This window comes from Zootoca vivipara, chromosome 15 (assembly GCF_965207765.1).
Source record: "Zootoca vivipara chromosome 15, rZooViv2.hap1.1, whole genome shotgun sequence".
NCBI classification, from domain to species: domain Eukaryota; kingdom Metazoa; phylum Chordata; class Lepidosauria; order Squamata; family Lacertidae; genus Zootoca; species Zootoca vivipara.
In genome coordinates this window covers 25,173,019-25,187,101 of record NC_142598.1, presented here as the reverse complement: position 1 = coordinate 25,187,101, position 14,083 = coordinate 25,173,019, and the positions used below count along the sequence as shown (strand labels likewise).

At 43.8% G+C, this 14,083-nt stretch overlaps 1 protein-coding gene across 4 annotated transcripts in view; it reads right to left on the bottom strand.

Moving 5' to 3' along the window:
* The window catches only part of SLC44A1 (solute carrier family 44 member 1), an 82,714-nt gene that overhangs the window by 37,221 nt on the left and 31,410 nt on the right, over positions 1-14,083 (bottom strand). For all 4 annotated transcript variants that reach the window (XM_035140583.3, XM_088658861.1, XM_060268884.2 and 1 more), the window contains 2 exons: positions 10,515-10,651; positions 5,085-5,178 (listed from right to left, as the gene is read on the bottom strand). In XM_035140583.3, the coding sequence (XP_034996474.2) occupies positions 5,085-5,178; positions 10,515-10,651 (231 nt within the window). The remainder of the gene's footprint in view (positions 1-5,084; positions 5,179-10,514; positions 10,652-14,083) is intronic.

Below are 14,083 nucleotides of genomic sequence, written 5' to 3'. Positions count from 1 at the left end.
TTAGAGCCTCCATTTCCACATAGCTGACAAGCAGTTCTAAAGTGTAAGCTCTCAAGCGAGCTGCAATGACTGAAGCGTAGTTTGTGCAGATGGAGTGCTAAAACTTCCTTGGCTTGTACAACTTCAGACTGCAAAGGCAAGCGAGGCCAGAGTGTCAACGACACACCTTCATGCTCCTCTACTGAAGTCCTATTTAGGAGTTCATTTCCGAAAGCCTGAAGGGGCCAATGAGAACCTCACCCTTGTCTACATCATGTCCACCCCCACCCCCACCCCAGCAAACACGTGATCTCCTCAGCCTGAAGGGAGCTGTTCCAGGATGCATGGAGTTCCTGATGTTGTCCTGTGCATGATGAGGGGGAAGATATAAAATCCCCAAAGCTGTTTGTTTTGCAAAAAGCGATTCTAACCGTAAGTATTACCATTATGTAAGATTCATTTCAATTAATTCTGAATACTTTCTTATGAGACACCATACTGTACTTTCTAAAACTTTAGCTGTACAATCAAACCTCGGAACCCGGAAGTAATACGTTCCGGAAGACGGTTCGATTTCCAAAACGTTTTGAGTTCCTGGGCGTAGCTTCTGATTGGTTGCACTCAAGCGTAAGCCACATTGGACGTTCCGCGTTCCAAGGAATGTTTGAAAACCAGGACACTTACTTCCGGGTTTTCGGTGTTCGGGAACTGAAACATTCGGCAACGGAGCCGTTTGAGTTCTGAGGTTTGATAGTATGTAGAAAATATGCACTTTAGGCAGAAGGATCCCAGTTTCTATGGAAGAAATCTTACCTAGCTCTCATACAACACTGGAGAAAAACACTCAAATATATTGTGGCATTAGGTCCTGTCTATTAGCAACTGCTTCACCTGGATACACCTGAGGAAGCGACCAGATAGTAGGCCTTGTTCTACTTGCTTGGCTACGAAACTAGCTGCATTGGGCTCTTCTCCTCTCTGAACTGTCATCTTTGGGCGGGGGGCCATTCCACCAGGCTACATTTGAGAGAGAGAGGGAGAGAGGTGAGAAGTGCTTCTGTTTCAGCTGGCTATCGCAAGAATGATTTGGGAACCTTAAGAACTGGGGTCTAGATTTCCCTCTCTGTCTGCCTCTCCTTTATTAAAATGTGCTTGTTTCATTTTACAATATTTGCAGGACACCCAACAACAAAATGTTCAATGCGACTAACAATGTAAAGCAGAACAAGTAGGAAGCCGAAATAAGAAAAACAAATAACAGGAAAGGAAATGTGTTCTGCCTGCTATATTGTAACATTATGGGCTGGAATTATCTTGTTTTTTTAATCTTTGTGCAGCACTTAGGAAACTTTAGGTGTTTAATAATAATAATAATAATAATAATAATAATAATAATAATGTTGTGTCTATTATTACTATATATTACTATAAATATTATATTGACACGAGTCAATGTAGCTTACAGATAAAAACAAGAATTGCCAAAATACAGGGGGGCGGAATCATTAAAAACAAGTGAGCATTAATAGAATTAAATATATATACATATACAAAATTTTAAAACATACACATAATTACAGCAATAACAGCACTTATTATTAAAATAATAAATGAATAATATAAAAATAAACATAAATAAACATTTTCATTACTTATGAATTTACAACTTGACTGAGAGAAAGGCACATGAGTTGAAACATGAGGTACCAAATTTTAGGATTCTTCTCCACCCAAAATAAATGAAAATACTCACTGCTGAGAGCAAAGTTTTCACAATTTCTACCCTATAAAGGGATTTTTGTAGAAAGCAACATATTAAAGATAAAACTTATAAAACATCGCCCATGTAGTGGGGAGTGTGAACAAATGCTCTTAAACGTGGTTTTGTTTTTCTGTCTTTACAATGTGAACAGCAGATTCGGGAATAGCAACTTCTGTTATCAGAGAATTAGATTTGCCACTACCCAAGGCCCATGAAGTGAAATATTTTGTACGTGACTTGCATGTTGGTACAATTTTACGTGGAAATAACTGTTTTCCAACCAGCATAGCATAGGTGAGCTGCTCCTCCTGAAACTTCCCTCCAATTCGAAAGCAGTCTGCTATGCAGCACTGGGCGGCTTGACTGTTGTTTGAGGAAGAGCAAGTGTAAAACCACCTTGGCTTCACTGAAACCAGTTTCATGGTTGTTTAGGTACTAGCCATAACCCTTTGTTGACAGGGCAGGCCTGACCCAGCATAAGGCAAAATAAAGCAGTTGCCTCAGGCGGCAGATACTGAGAAGCAGGGAGTGGACACAGATGCATGTGCTACATAGCCGGCTTCATGCCCTATAACATGGGTAGGCAAACTAAGGCCCGGGGGCCAGATCCGGCCCAATCGCCTTCTAAATCTGGCCCGCAGACAGTCTGGGAATCAGTGTGTTTTTACATGAGTAGGGTGTGTCCTTTTATTTAAAATGCATCTCTGGGTTATTTGTGGGGCCTAGGAATCCGTTCACACACACCCCCAATATAGTCCGGCCCCCCACAAGGTCTGAGGGACAGTGGACCAGCCCCCCGCTGACCCCTGAAAAGTTTGCTGACCCCTGCTCTATAAGCTAGCCTGCTGTCCTCAGGTGCGGCGGAAGACAGTATTCTGGCCCCATTGTTAAAATAAGATTCAATCTGGCCAGCTTCTGTAAATGGCATAGGGCTAGGTGCCATCTTGTCCTTTGCCTCAGGCAGCAAAATCTCTTGATCCGGGACTACTCTTGCTCAGAGACGGCCTTGTCCTCTGCAATCCCAAATTTACCATAGCTAGCCATTACTACACTGGACTCCCTTTTGCTGAAGCCAGTGATTATCTACTACCTGGTATTATGTGTAGGAGACAAAATCTAACTTTGCTATAATGAATAAAAAATGAGGTCAGTGGTTACTACATGATGTCTTGGAATAAATGGGACTCTTGAGAATCCAGGGCATGAGACTAATTTCTATTTCAGGAGTTCTGACTCAGGTAGGTGTGCGATGTGCTGCCCCTTTTTTTAATAACGAACAGAATAATAAATTTGTTCAAAGTGACCCTCTGTTCTTTTATTAATGGCTGTTGATTATATCCAGGGATATTACATGTCTTAATGGAATTGCAACTTCTCTCAAGTATAATCCTTCGTTTAATAATGTTCTGAGCGCTGTATGGGCGGGAGGGATTCTACATTAATAGACACACACACACACACACACACACACACACACACACACACAAACATACATACTCAGACCTTCATTTTTACCATGGCATACAAGGTTTTTTGGGAAGGCAGAAGCTCCCTAGAACATTAGCATCAAAAATGAGCCTGAAAAACAGAAAAGAAGTCTTGGGGGATTCTCCCCCTGTGCCTATTTCACTTTTCCAAAGCTTCATATCTGGCCCCTTATTACACTGTTTTGCAGTGTAGAATAGAATACAACCTGTTGTTGTCACTTTTACTAATAATAGGTTTTCTTTAATCCAAATTATTGGATCAAATAAACCGTAACACAAACCACAGAACTGGTTAGGGCTGCCTCATCTTTGTGTGGTGATGAGGGGCAAAGGCTAGAATGCAAGAGAAGTGCTCTTAATTTCAAGGAATCGAAACCTTCTTTGGAAGTCTTTAAGCAGAGGCTTGACAGCCATCTGTCAGGAATGCTTTCATGGTGTTTCCTGCTTGGAAGGGGGTTGGAGTGGATGGCCCTTATGGTCTCTTCCAACTCTATGATTCTATGATTTGGGGATTAGAATCAGGCAGAAATTAACTGTTTGAATGTTCAGACCGAATAACCCGTTTTAATTTTTAATTTCTTCAGTTTCCTTCAGTTATGAGGCTATATGCTGACCAGCCAAGCTCGATAAACTACGAGCAGTATCAAAGGTTAATTGTTTCTAGATTAGATGTTAGACCGTGGGTACAAAGGGGATCCCTGCATAGCTATGACTCTAGTTTTCCACATTCTAGACTGAGAAACTCGGGAACAGGATGTTAGGGGTCCAACAAAAACCAGCCAACAAACCAAGTGCCACTCAGTGAAATACAAGAGAAGACACAACAGCTCTGTCGCAATCGACAAAGAACCAGTCTCATGCACAAGCATCAAACACACCCCTAAGCTGTTTATAGCAGAGCATCCTAAAAGCGCTAAACTCCTCAAAGTTCCAGGCTGAGTGGTGGCAGCATCATCAATATAACACAGTGTTTCTCAACCTTTTTTGGGCCACGGCACACTTGTTCTATGAAAAAAAATCCCGCGGCACACCAACTCTGTGCCGCCCTATATTTAGTTTAGTTTGCAGGGCAGACGTAAAGCATGCCACTGAAGAACTGCTGCGCGGTAGCCAGGCGGACCCACCAGGCGCAGAGCCTGCGGAGCGAGCGGGGACACGTTAGACACAGACCCCAGGCGGGCAGACACGGGCGCTCAGCTGCCGCCTCCTCCCTCCCAGCCGCCGCAGGCAGCCGCAGCCGCTCTGGCCCGGCGAAGGGAAGCCCTGCGCAGCCTTCCCCGCCTGCCTCCTCCTCCCCAGGCGGTGGCGGCGGCGCCCTCTCTGGCCTCCGGCCGGATGCCGACTCTAAATTTTGCCGCGACGTGTGGCGACGAGAAGGGCGATTTGCATTGTCACGTGCCTGGCGGCCGCCAATAAACATCACTGACCCGCCGGAAAGGAAGCCGGCCGGGTCACGACGCGGGCGCTCGCCTCGCGTTGTGACCCGGCCGGCTTCCTTTTCGGCGGGTCAGCGACGTGACAATGCAAATCGCCCTTCTCGTCGCGGCACACCAGCCAGCGTCTCGCGGCACAGTAGTGTGCCACGGAACACCGGTTGAGAAACGCTGATATAACACATTTCCCAATGTATTTTTAAATGCTGCTTTTCAAACATACTTGGTACACTTAGACCTGAGAAACCTCGCTGATGAAGAATCATCGAAACAGGGCCTTGTCCTGATGTTGATGTTCACTGGAAGTTATCCTGAATAAAACTTTGTGAAGATTTTTTGAAATTATCCTTTCTGGCCCGAGTTCTTGTAATTTTTCATTTACTTTTGACACAAGAATGAGACACAAAGCAGTCATTTCATTACCTCTCTGGAACTGGGAGCTTGGGGCAAAGCTTGGCAGCCCTTGGATCTGTAGTGTATTCAGATGGCTTTAGTTCATAACTACACAAAGTAGAGCCTGTTTAAAGAACAAGACGAAAGAACAGGAAAACATGACTTGAGGAGGAATGATCCACCACGTCCATTGATATTATAAGCATGAACAGCTTTAGCGACAGGGAAGCTAAGGCTACAAAATAACAATTTCTCAAAGATAAAGCCACCCTCCCCCTCCCCCTGAGACTAATACTCCCCAAGAAAGAACTGGTGTAGTAGTTTATGCCTGCAATAGCTGCCTACCCACCTCTATGAATAAAGAGAATCAGGATCTAACCCAACGGATCAAAAGATTATGGAACTTTCCATTCTGCTAGCTGTGTTTGAGCCCCATAGCTAGTGGAGATAAACCAGCATGGTTCTCCTAAATAATGCCACCCTCTGTGAACTGAAGCAAGCCACCCCGAATCCCATAGCTTTAAACTTGTGACAAGTTATAAGTAGGAATGGCAGAAGGGCATTAAACATTCATGCCGCAGAGCTCACAGTAGATCAGGTTTTTTTATTACTGTAAATTGTAAGTGTGCTCCCTTTTATCAACTGCAGAGCCCCTAGGCCTATTCGTCTATCTGGAGGCAGTTGCATTTCTGGGTTGCAAGAAAGCCGCTGAAAAGGCATCCCTGAGCAGCAGGGTCTCTGTGGGGAAGAAACGGAGATGGCACAATCTATTTGCATATTCAGAGCGTGTTGTCCTGGCAGTTCTTTCGCATTTCAACTGAACTTTCAACACCAACCTTTTTGGACTCTCCAACAGCTCAAGAGAAGGGGATTTCAAACTCCTTGACCTTTTGGAAATCCGTTCTGTAGCTATTTATCAGTGCGGGAACCCCTACACCGAAACCTTGCACACTACAGGTGATTCTGACAGTGGCGCAGTGTGGGGGTGGCCACAGGGGCAGTTGCCCCAGGCACAAAATTGTTCGGGGGTGCAAAATTTCAACACCCAGTGCTCCCTCAATACAATTGAGGTACGTTTTTTCTTTACATTGCAATGTAGTCAAAGCAAAATTCAAAGTATGCTTGATACTTGGCCAATAAATTATTCTATTCTGTTCTGTTCTGTTCTGTTCTGTTCTGTTATTCCTGGGCTCTGTTGAAAATGGCTTATCCAAGATATGACCTCTCCAGACAACAGAGTGACTCTTCTTATCTCTGCGGCTGCAATCTCCTGGGTGACACAGACGCCATTAGGCTGTTGCATGTGCATGCCTACAGTTTCCCTCCCTCTCACCCCCCATCCATATGGTCCCGGGCACTGGCAACCCACGCTATGCCACTGGATTCCGAGGCACTTACTGGGGTGCATTCTCCATTTGTGGGACCTACCAAACTTTATGGGACTACAAAGAAGACAACCTAAAGCAAACCCACCATTCTCCGTGAACTGTGCATTTTTGTCAAAGATTGGTTATGGTGGACAACTTAATTTTTGCCGTTACTGATTTTTCCTGGAAGAATCTAGATAAAACCCCTGGTTCCCAGAAACATGGTCCTAACTACTGACAGCACAAGAATTTATACATGACTTACTTACCAAACAGAAGCTCATCATTCTTCCATGGTGAAGCTTCATTGAAATGAACAGCTTGTTCATATTTATATTTTAAGAATTATTGGAAAATACTTAGTTATTTAAATTCCTCTTCTGACAGTGATCCAATTCCCAACAAAGCTTTACCAAGAAGGAATGAGGGAATTGTCTTCACATGCTGACATTTCCTTCTTTTTACTTGATCACAGATTCCTTTGAAATTACTCCACAGTTGTCAAACTCCTGACTCAAAAACTAGCTTCACAACAGAGGTTAACACAGAGAAGAAAAAGATTTTAAAAATTACAGCAGCCAAAAGTTGCACCAGAATACCGCAAATAAATCCATTTTTGACCAGGCAAAGACCCTAAACCCTAGCTACCGAGACACGGAGAATTGGGTTGGGAGGAGGAGAGTATCAAAAATAATGGGAAAGTTTATGGAAAATCTTTGCAAGGCTTGTGGTCTTCAAACCATCAAAAAGCTTCTGCAGGTTGAGCTTTTCAGTATAAAAAAACAGTCCAACTTCTCCCACTTCTTGACAATCCCTCTGTACATTTTTAATGGACCTAAAATGTGCTCAAAAGTGTTTTCCGTTCACTTTGCGATAGGCAGTCGCTGATGTAAACACGATCCATTAAGAAAAGGTACAGCCACTCTCAGCAGCCAAGCACATTGTTTCAAGTTTCTTTTCCCCACAAAGTCTTTTTATATTGTCTCTGTAAATGTACATGACAGTACTGACAGATACAGACAGTCCTAGGCTATTACGAAGCACGCTGAAGAAGACCCCCACACAATACCACTGAACCGTGAAATATCAAACCCAGACATCTCATGTATCCATTACAACTTCTCAAAATTGCATTTCTGTTGAAATGACAGCTTTGGGCTACACACCATCTGGCAAAAATCCAAAGGTTACAAGAAGCCGTTCCCCCCCATAGCACCTTTGACTACTTCTCCTAGGCAACAGCCCCATTCACACTTACCGTATTTTTTCAGTGTATAAGACAATGCTTTTTGCTAAATTCTGTTAGTCAAAAATTGGGGGTCATCTTATACATGGAACAATACGGTATTTCCTTGATCTTCCCACGGCTGCTGTGAAAGCTTCTGCTTCACTCAGCGGGCTGCATTGGTGTCCTGCAGAACGCTCAACAACTTTGAGTAACTTCTTAAGTTCTTAGTTTTGGGTTAAAAAAAACAGAGGTTGTCTTATACATGGAAAAACACGGTACTTATGAGAAAATATGGCTGAAATTAGCAGGGTTTGCTTAAAATAACCCTATGCCTAGGACTGATTTGGTACTAAGAATTGCCTTTGGTGACAATTTCTTGGCTCCGATATTAAATTTGATTGGCTTTGATTAAATTTGACATGTTAAATTTAATTAAAATGCAACTGTTGTTCACCTTGGGATACTCAGGTCTAGATAATGCCGTACTGAATCTAGCATAGATTTAAGCTTCTCTCTTCATAAACCAGCAGGCTCTGTAATCATTTTTTCTAGAGACAAATACGACTCACTTATTTAGACGTCGGTAGCACATCTTAACATCTCTAAAGGATTTTCAGTAAACCAGAAGCATAAGACTGATTCTCACAACTCCCACTGAAAGTTTCAAACTATCTTAGGTCACAAAGAAACCGTAAAGGTGGCTCTGCAGCCAAATACAGGAGACAAAGATGTAATTCATTCTGTTTCAAGTCTCCATTGGTATTTATTGTATTTATTGTACCTATGTATTAAGCAGAAAGTCTGTAAAAACTCAATTACAAACCCTAAAACAGAAATTTTCTCATTTCTACAAGGCAGACAAAATGTTTCCAGTTAAATAAATCAGATTCCAAAGTATTTTAATTATGATAACTTAACTAAGTTTCCCCTAACAATAATGTCCATAAGAAATCTTTCAGTGAAATTCCTTTTTTCTTTATTACTTTATCAACACGTTCAATGCAGCCAGTGGTTTGTCCCAACCCTCAGCGCTTGCATCTACTTTCTGGTATGCTCACTTCAAACACAAGCAGTTGCCCCCGCAAGGTCACACAAAGTGAAGAGAGATTAGTGTGTCTTTTCTGATAAAATCCAATGCCTTGGTTTAGGATTAACATGCTAATGCTAATTTAAAAACCTGAGAGGGCTGGCAGAGGAGAACAAAACTCTGAGGGAAGGGGAAGCTTTTTAAAATAAGAAGAGAAATGGGAATATCACAGTATTAAAGCATTTTTCAGCAAATATTAATATTGTTCCTTTGTCACACAGAGTAAGAAATACGGGTTTTGGGCTAGCAGAACACGCTTGATCTCACAGAAGCCTGAGGATCTAATAGGCAATCAGTGCAATCTATCAACACCAGTGTAATATGTGCACTTCTGGGTGTCTCACTAAGCATCCTAGCAGCTGCATTTTGCACTAGCTACAGCTTCCAAACCAGATACAAGGGTAGCCCCACATACAGTGCATTGCAGTAGTCTGTAATCATGAACACACATTATAGTATGCTCTAGTTATCTCCCGCTTGGACTACTGCAATGCGCTCTACGTGGAGCTACCTTTGAAGGTGACCCAGAAACTGCAATTCATCCAGAATGTGGCAGCTAGACTGGTGACTGGGAGCGGCCGCCGAGACCACATAACACCGGTCCTAAGAGACCTACATTGACTCCCAGTACGTTTCCGAGCACAATTCAAAGTGTTGGTGCTACCTTTAAAGCCCTAAATGGCCTCGGTCCTACCGTGTTTCTCCAAAAATAAGACACCGTCTTATATTTATTTTTCCTCAAAAAAACACACAGTGGCTTATTTTCAGGGGATGTCTTATTTTTTTAATTAAGTATGGTACAGTTTAACCTACAAGGTTAAACTGCCTATCACTGTGGCTTATTTTCGGGGTATGGCTTATTTTCAGAGTATGGCATATTTTCGGGGTATGGCTTATTTTCGGAGAAACATGGCATATACCTGAAGGAGTGTCTCCACCCCCATTGTTCAGCCCGGACACTGAGATCCAGTGCCGAGGGCCTTCTGGCGGTTTCCTCACTGCGAGAAGCAAAGCTACAGGGAACCAGGCAGAGGGCCTTCTCGATAGTGGCGCCCGCCCTGTGGAACGCCCTCCCATCGGAGGTCAAGGAGATAAACAACTACCTGACATTTAGAAAACACCTAAAGGCAGCCCTGTTTAGGGAAGTTTTTAATCTGTGATATTTTAATGTATTTTGGTATTTGTTGGAAGCCTCCCAGAGTGGCAGGGGAAACCCAGCCAGATGGGCGGGGTATAAATAATAATAAATAATAATAATAGTAGGAACAATCTTAGAGATGCAGAAAAACCTCTTCTTAGGTAGTGCACCACACTGTTTACTTTTTAAAAAGACATGCTCTCTGATTAATATTTTTTTATTACCGTATTTATTCCATAAAATTTCTACACTGCTTGATTGTAAAAAACAACAACCGACCTCAGAGTGGTTTACAAAAAGACAAAGCAATAAAACTGACAAAAATTCACAACTGTACTTTAAAACATACAGTGGAACCTCTATTTGCGACCATAATCCGTTCCAGAGGTCTGTCTGGAGGCCAAAACGGGTGGCTGGGAGAGGCACCGTTGTGCGCAGGGGAGCGCTCGCCTGCTTCTGCACATGTGCGAACGGCGGCAAACCCACCAGTTACTTCCGGGTCTGCCGCGGTCGCGACTTGGAACGACTGTAAGAAGAGGCGGTGGTAAGTAGAGGTTCAACTGTACTAAGATGGTATTATAGCCCTCTATAATACTGAGCAGAAATAGAAACAGCACTGTTGTGGTTTTTTTTGCCTTACCATTAGTCTCTGCAAAATTCTGAACATCAGCCAGGGTTTTCAACTCGTTCCGTGGGCATGCTGATACGCAGAGAGCAATGGACTTGATCTTCCGTTTCACCAGATCTACATTGCATGGCTCCAAAAAGAACACATACCTTTAAGAAAACACACACACCGAAACATTCAGAATGGATCAAAAGCAGACTAAAAAAGGATTTCTGTCGAGATATCCTACCAGTAAGGAAACTCCCAAATTGCTAAACAAACTTTCTTCATTTAAAAACTTGTAACCTTTCCCTTTCAAAAGTACACTGTTTACCCAGAATTTAGTAGTGGCTCCCCCCCCTTTCCCCCCCTTTTGAAATGGGACTAAAATTTTCATAAGATCAAGTGGAGCCCCTTCACAATAATGGATGCATGTCTGGCTATATAAACCATCACCAAAAGGCAAAGAGATAATATATGAAAATAAGGCACTGTTGGCAACTTACATCTCATCTGCTAAAGGACACCCAGGGCCGTCTTAAGCACCTCTGGCGCCCTGGTGCGATGGACCCCTCCGGCGCCCCCCACCCCGTTTTCCAGCACGACGGGCAGGTGTGCAGGCGCAGCACGGCTGCCAAGGGCGCTGCTGTGCGACGGGCAAGCGGGCTCAGCGCGCAGCACTACTGCCAAGGGCGCTGCTGCGCGGAAGAGCGGCGGGCCGGTGCAGCTGCGATGCGCCCCCTAGCGGGCCGGCGCCGTGGCGCCCGACGCCACCCAGCCTGCCCATAGGGCCGGCCCTGAGTACACCATTATCTCTCATTCCTCCTTGAGCTCTCAGGGGGTGTTGGGGTGGATGTGGCATTTCTAGTTACATTTTAAAGGAACATCATACTTTAAAAGTTTATTTCAGGGCGTACCAATAGAATACTCAGCAACAAAATCTGGCAGCCACACAAACATCTGAAGCTGACCATAATTATTTCCTAAATGCTTTTAATTTTTCTGAGGATGGACTCAGCAAGTGCCAAGTTTAGAGTATGATTCACCAGATACTGTGGCAGGGAAGCTTGAAATGTGATACAGAAAAGTAGCAACTTGCTGCAATCGATTGTTCACAGTTACAGATTGATCTCTAGCACATTAAAGTGGAGCCCGTCGCACACAGCTCCATCTATCCTTTGTAATTGAAGTCACAATGTAAGCACTGAGTGTTTACTCCACATTGATGTCTTCAGGATGATCCCGGCCATTCAACTTCCCCTCCCATTAAAATACCAAGCAAAAGTCAATTAGTAAAATTATATTGGTAACTTGAAAGCAAAACAGAGATCCCGATGTGTTCCGATGGATAAGCATTACGTAAAACAGCTTATTTTAAATAGATTTTCCACATGAGACGTTTGTAATTCAATGAGTAACTTCAGCACATTTTTCCGAAAGATAATTTCAGGCACCCAATTCCCCCCGCCCCGCCCCCTGGAAAATAACTTAAAATAACTAATCTTAGAGAACTGTGTGATTTCCGTTATTTAACAAGTTTAGTGAAACCAGCAGTAAGTGCCAAAACCCAATGTCAACTGGAATTCATTTGGATCTATAAAATAATGCATGTACCGTATATTCCGGCGTATAAGACGACTGGGTGTATAAGATGACCCCCAACTTTTCCAGTTAAAATATAGAGTTTGGGATATACTCATCGTATAAGAAATACGTACAAGACGACCCCCGACTTTTGAGAAGATTTTCCTGGGTTAAAAAGTAGTCTTATACGCAGGAATATACAGTACTTTCCTCGAGAGAATAAATATGCACTGATAAAAGCTTGTGAACAAAGGCAGAAAACTGTCTTTCTAAATCTGCGTGTGCACTTTTTTAAAAAAATCACCAGAAGTGTGTAAGAGGAAATGTGGCAAGCCCTTAGTTATTATTAGAATATATCCTTTTATTCACACATATATACGACCTGGGCATAGGATGGAAGGACTCAGGGCATCAACACTCCAACAAATCTTTGGTTTCCAGGGAGGCCTCTGAACCCTGAGATTTGGATTCAGCCCACAGAGAAAGTCATGCTTCCATGTCTCCTTTTTTTGTTTGTTTCCAGTTTCAGCTACACTCATTCCTGGCCTATTGTTCTCCTTCCTAGGATGAGTTGCACCTAGCCAGTTGAGGTGAGAAAAGGCACACATACCGTTCTCCTCTCGGAAGCATCTCCAGTTGTCTCTATGGAAACATATTCGTTCTCCACCAACTTCTTTACACGTGCAGAGAAGATGCTTAACAGATTTGCCCACAGCCAAATGATCTTGAATTCCCTCTGCTACTATCACATGCTCATCTGGGATCCAGGGGCATTATCTAAACCAGAGGGGTCCAATGTGCGGCCCTAGAGGACTTCTTTGGTAGCCTTCAGCAGCATTTGACACCCACCACACCCACACCCTGCAGCCCTCATGCTGATTTCCCAAAGCTGGGTAAGTGAGGCGCTGGGCTTTGGGAAGGAGGTGTGAAGGCTCCGAGAGGGTCCTAGGGCCTTCCCAGCTTCTTCCCAAAGTCTAGTTAGCTCTTCTGCAGCTTTGGGAAGGAGGTGGGAGGGCTCTAGGATCTCGTCACAGCCTCATGCCTCCTTCCAAAAGCCCCAGAGCAGGCACCCCCAAACTTGACCCTTCAGCTGTTTTGGGACTACAACTCCCACCATCCCTAGCTAACAGGACCAGTGGTCAGGGATGATGGGAATTGTAGTCCCAAAACATCTGGAGAGCTGTGTTTGGGGGCTGCCTGCCCCAGAGCCTCGCTTAGACAGCTTTGGGAAGGTAGCATGAGGGCTGGGGAGGGGATGTCAATTTGGGGCCTTGTTACCTACACCGCTGCTATGTGTAGCCCATGGGTTCTGGTATGAAAAGTTGGACCGCCTTGTTAAACCATCCCCCAATCCTATATCACTGCACCTGATCATTTATTTACTTTGCCATTGTAGTATCTGTCCCAGAGTGCATATTCCCCAACCAACCAATAGCCTGCACATTTCCTTTCACCTACAGACATGACACAATTTGATTGCAGTGGTTTTCTTTTAAAGCAGAAATTTACTGTGAAGCATTTCAATAACTATGGACAAGGCTAACCAAGATTTGGGGAAAGAGTTCTTTAGCTCCTTCACTAGTATTATGGTCATGCTACTTAAAGGATGCCTTGTTGTTTATTGTTGTTGTTGTTTAGTCATGTCCGACTCTTCGTGCCCCCATGGACCAGAGCACGCCAGGCACTCCTGTCTTCCACTGCCTCCCACAGCTTCGTCAAACTCATGTTCGTAGCTTTGAGAACACCGTCCAACCATCTCGTCCTCTGTTGTCCCCTTCTCCTTGTGCCTTCCATCTTTCCCAACATCAGGGTCTTTTCCAGCGAGTCTTCTCTTCTCATGAGGTGGCCAAAGTATTGGAGCCTCAGCTTCAGGATCTGTCCTTCCAGTGAGCACTCAGGGCTGATTTCCTTCAGAATGGATAGGTTTGATCTTCTTGCAGTCCATGGGACTATATAAAGGATGCCTTATGCACATACAAATCAGAAATCAAAAACTTTTCCACATTAACGATTTAAGA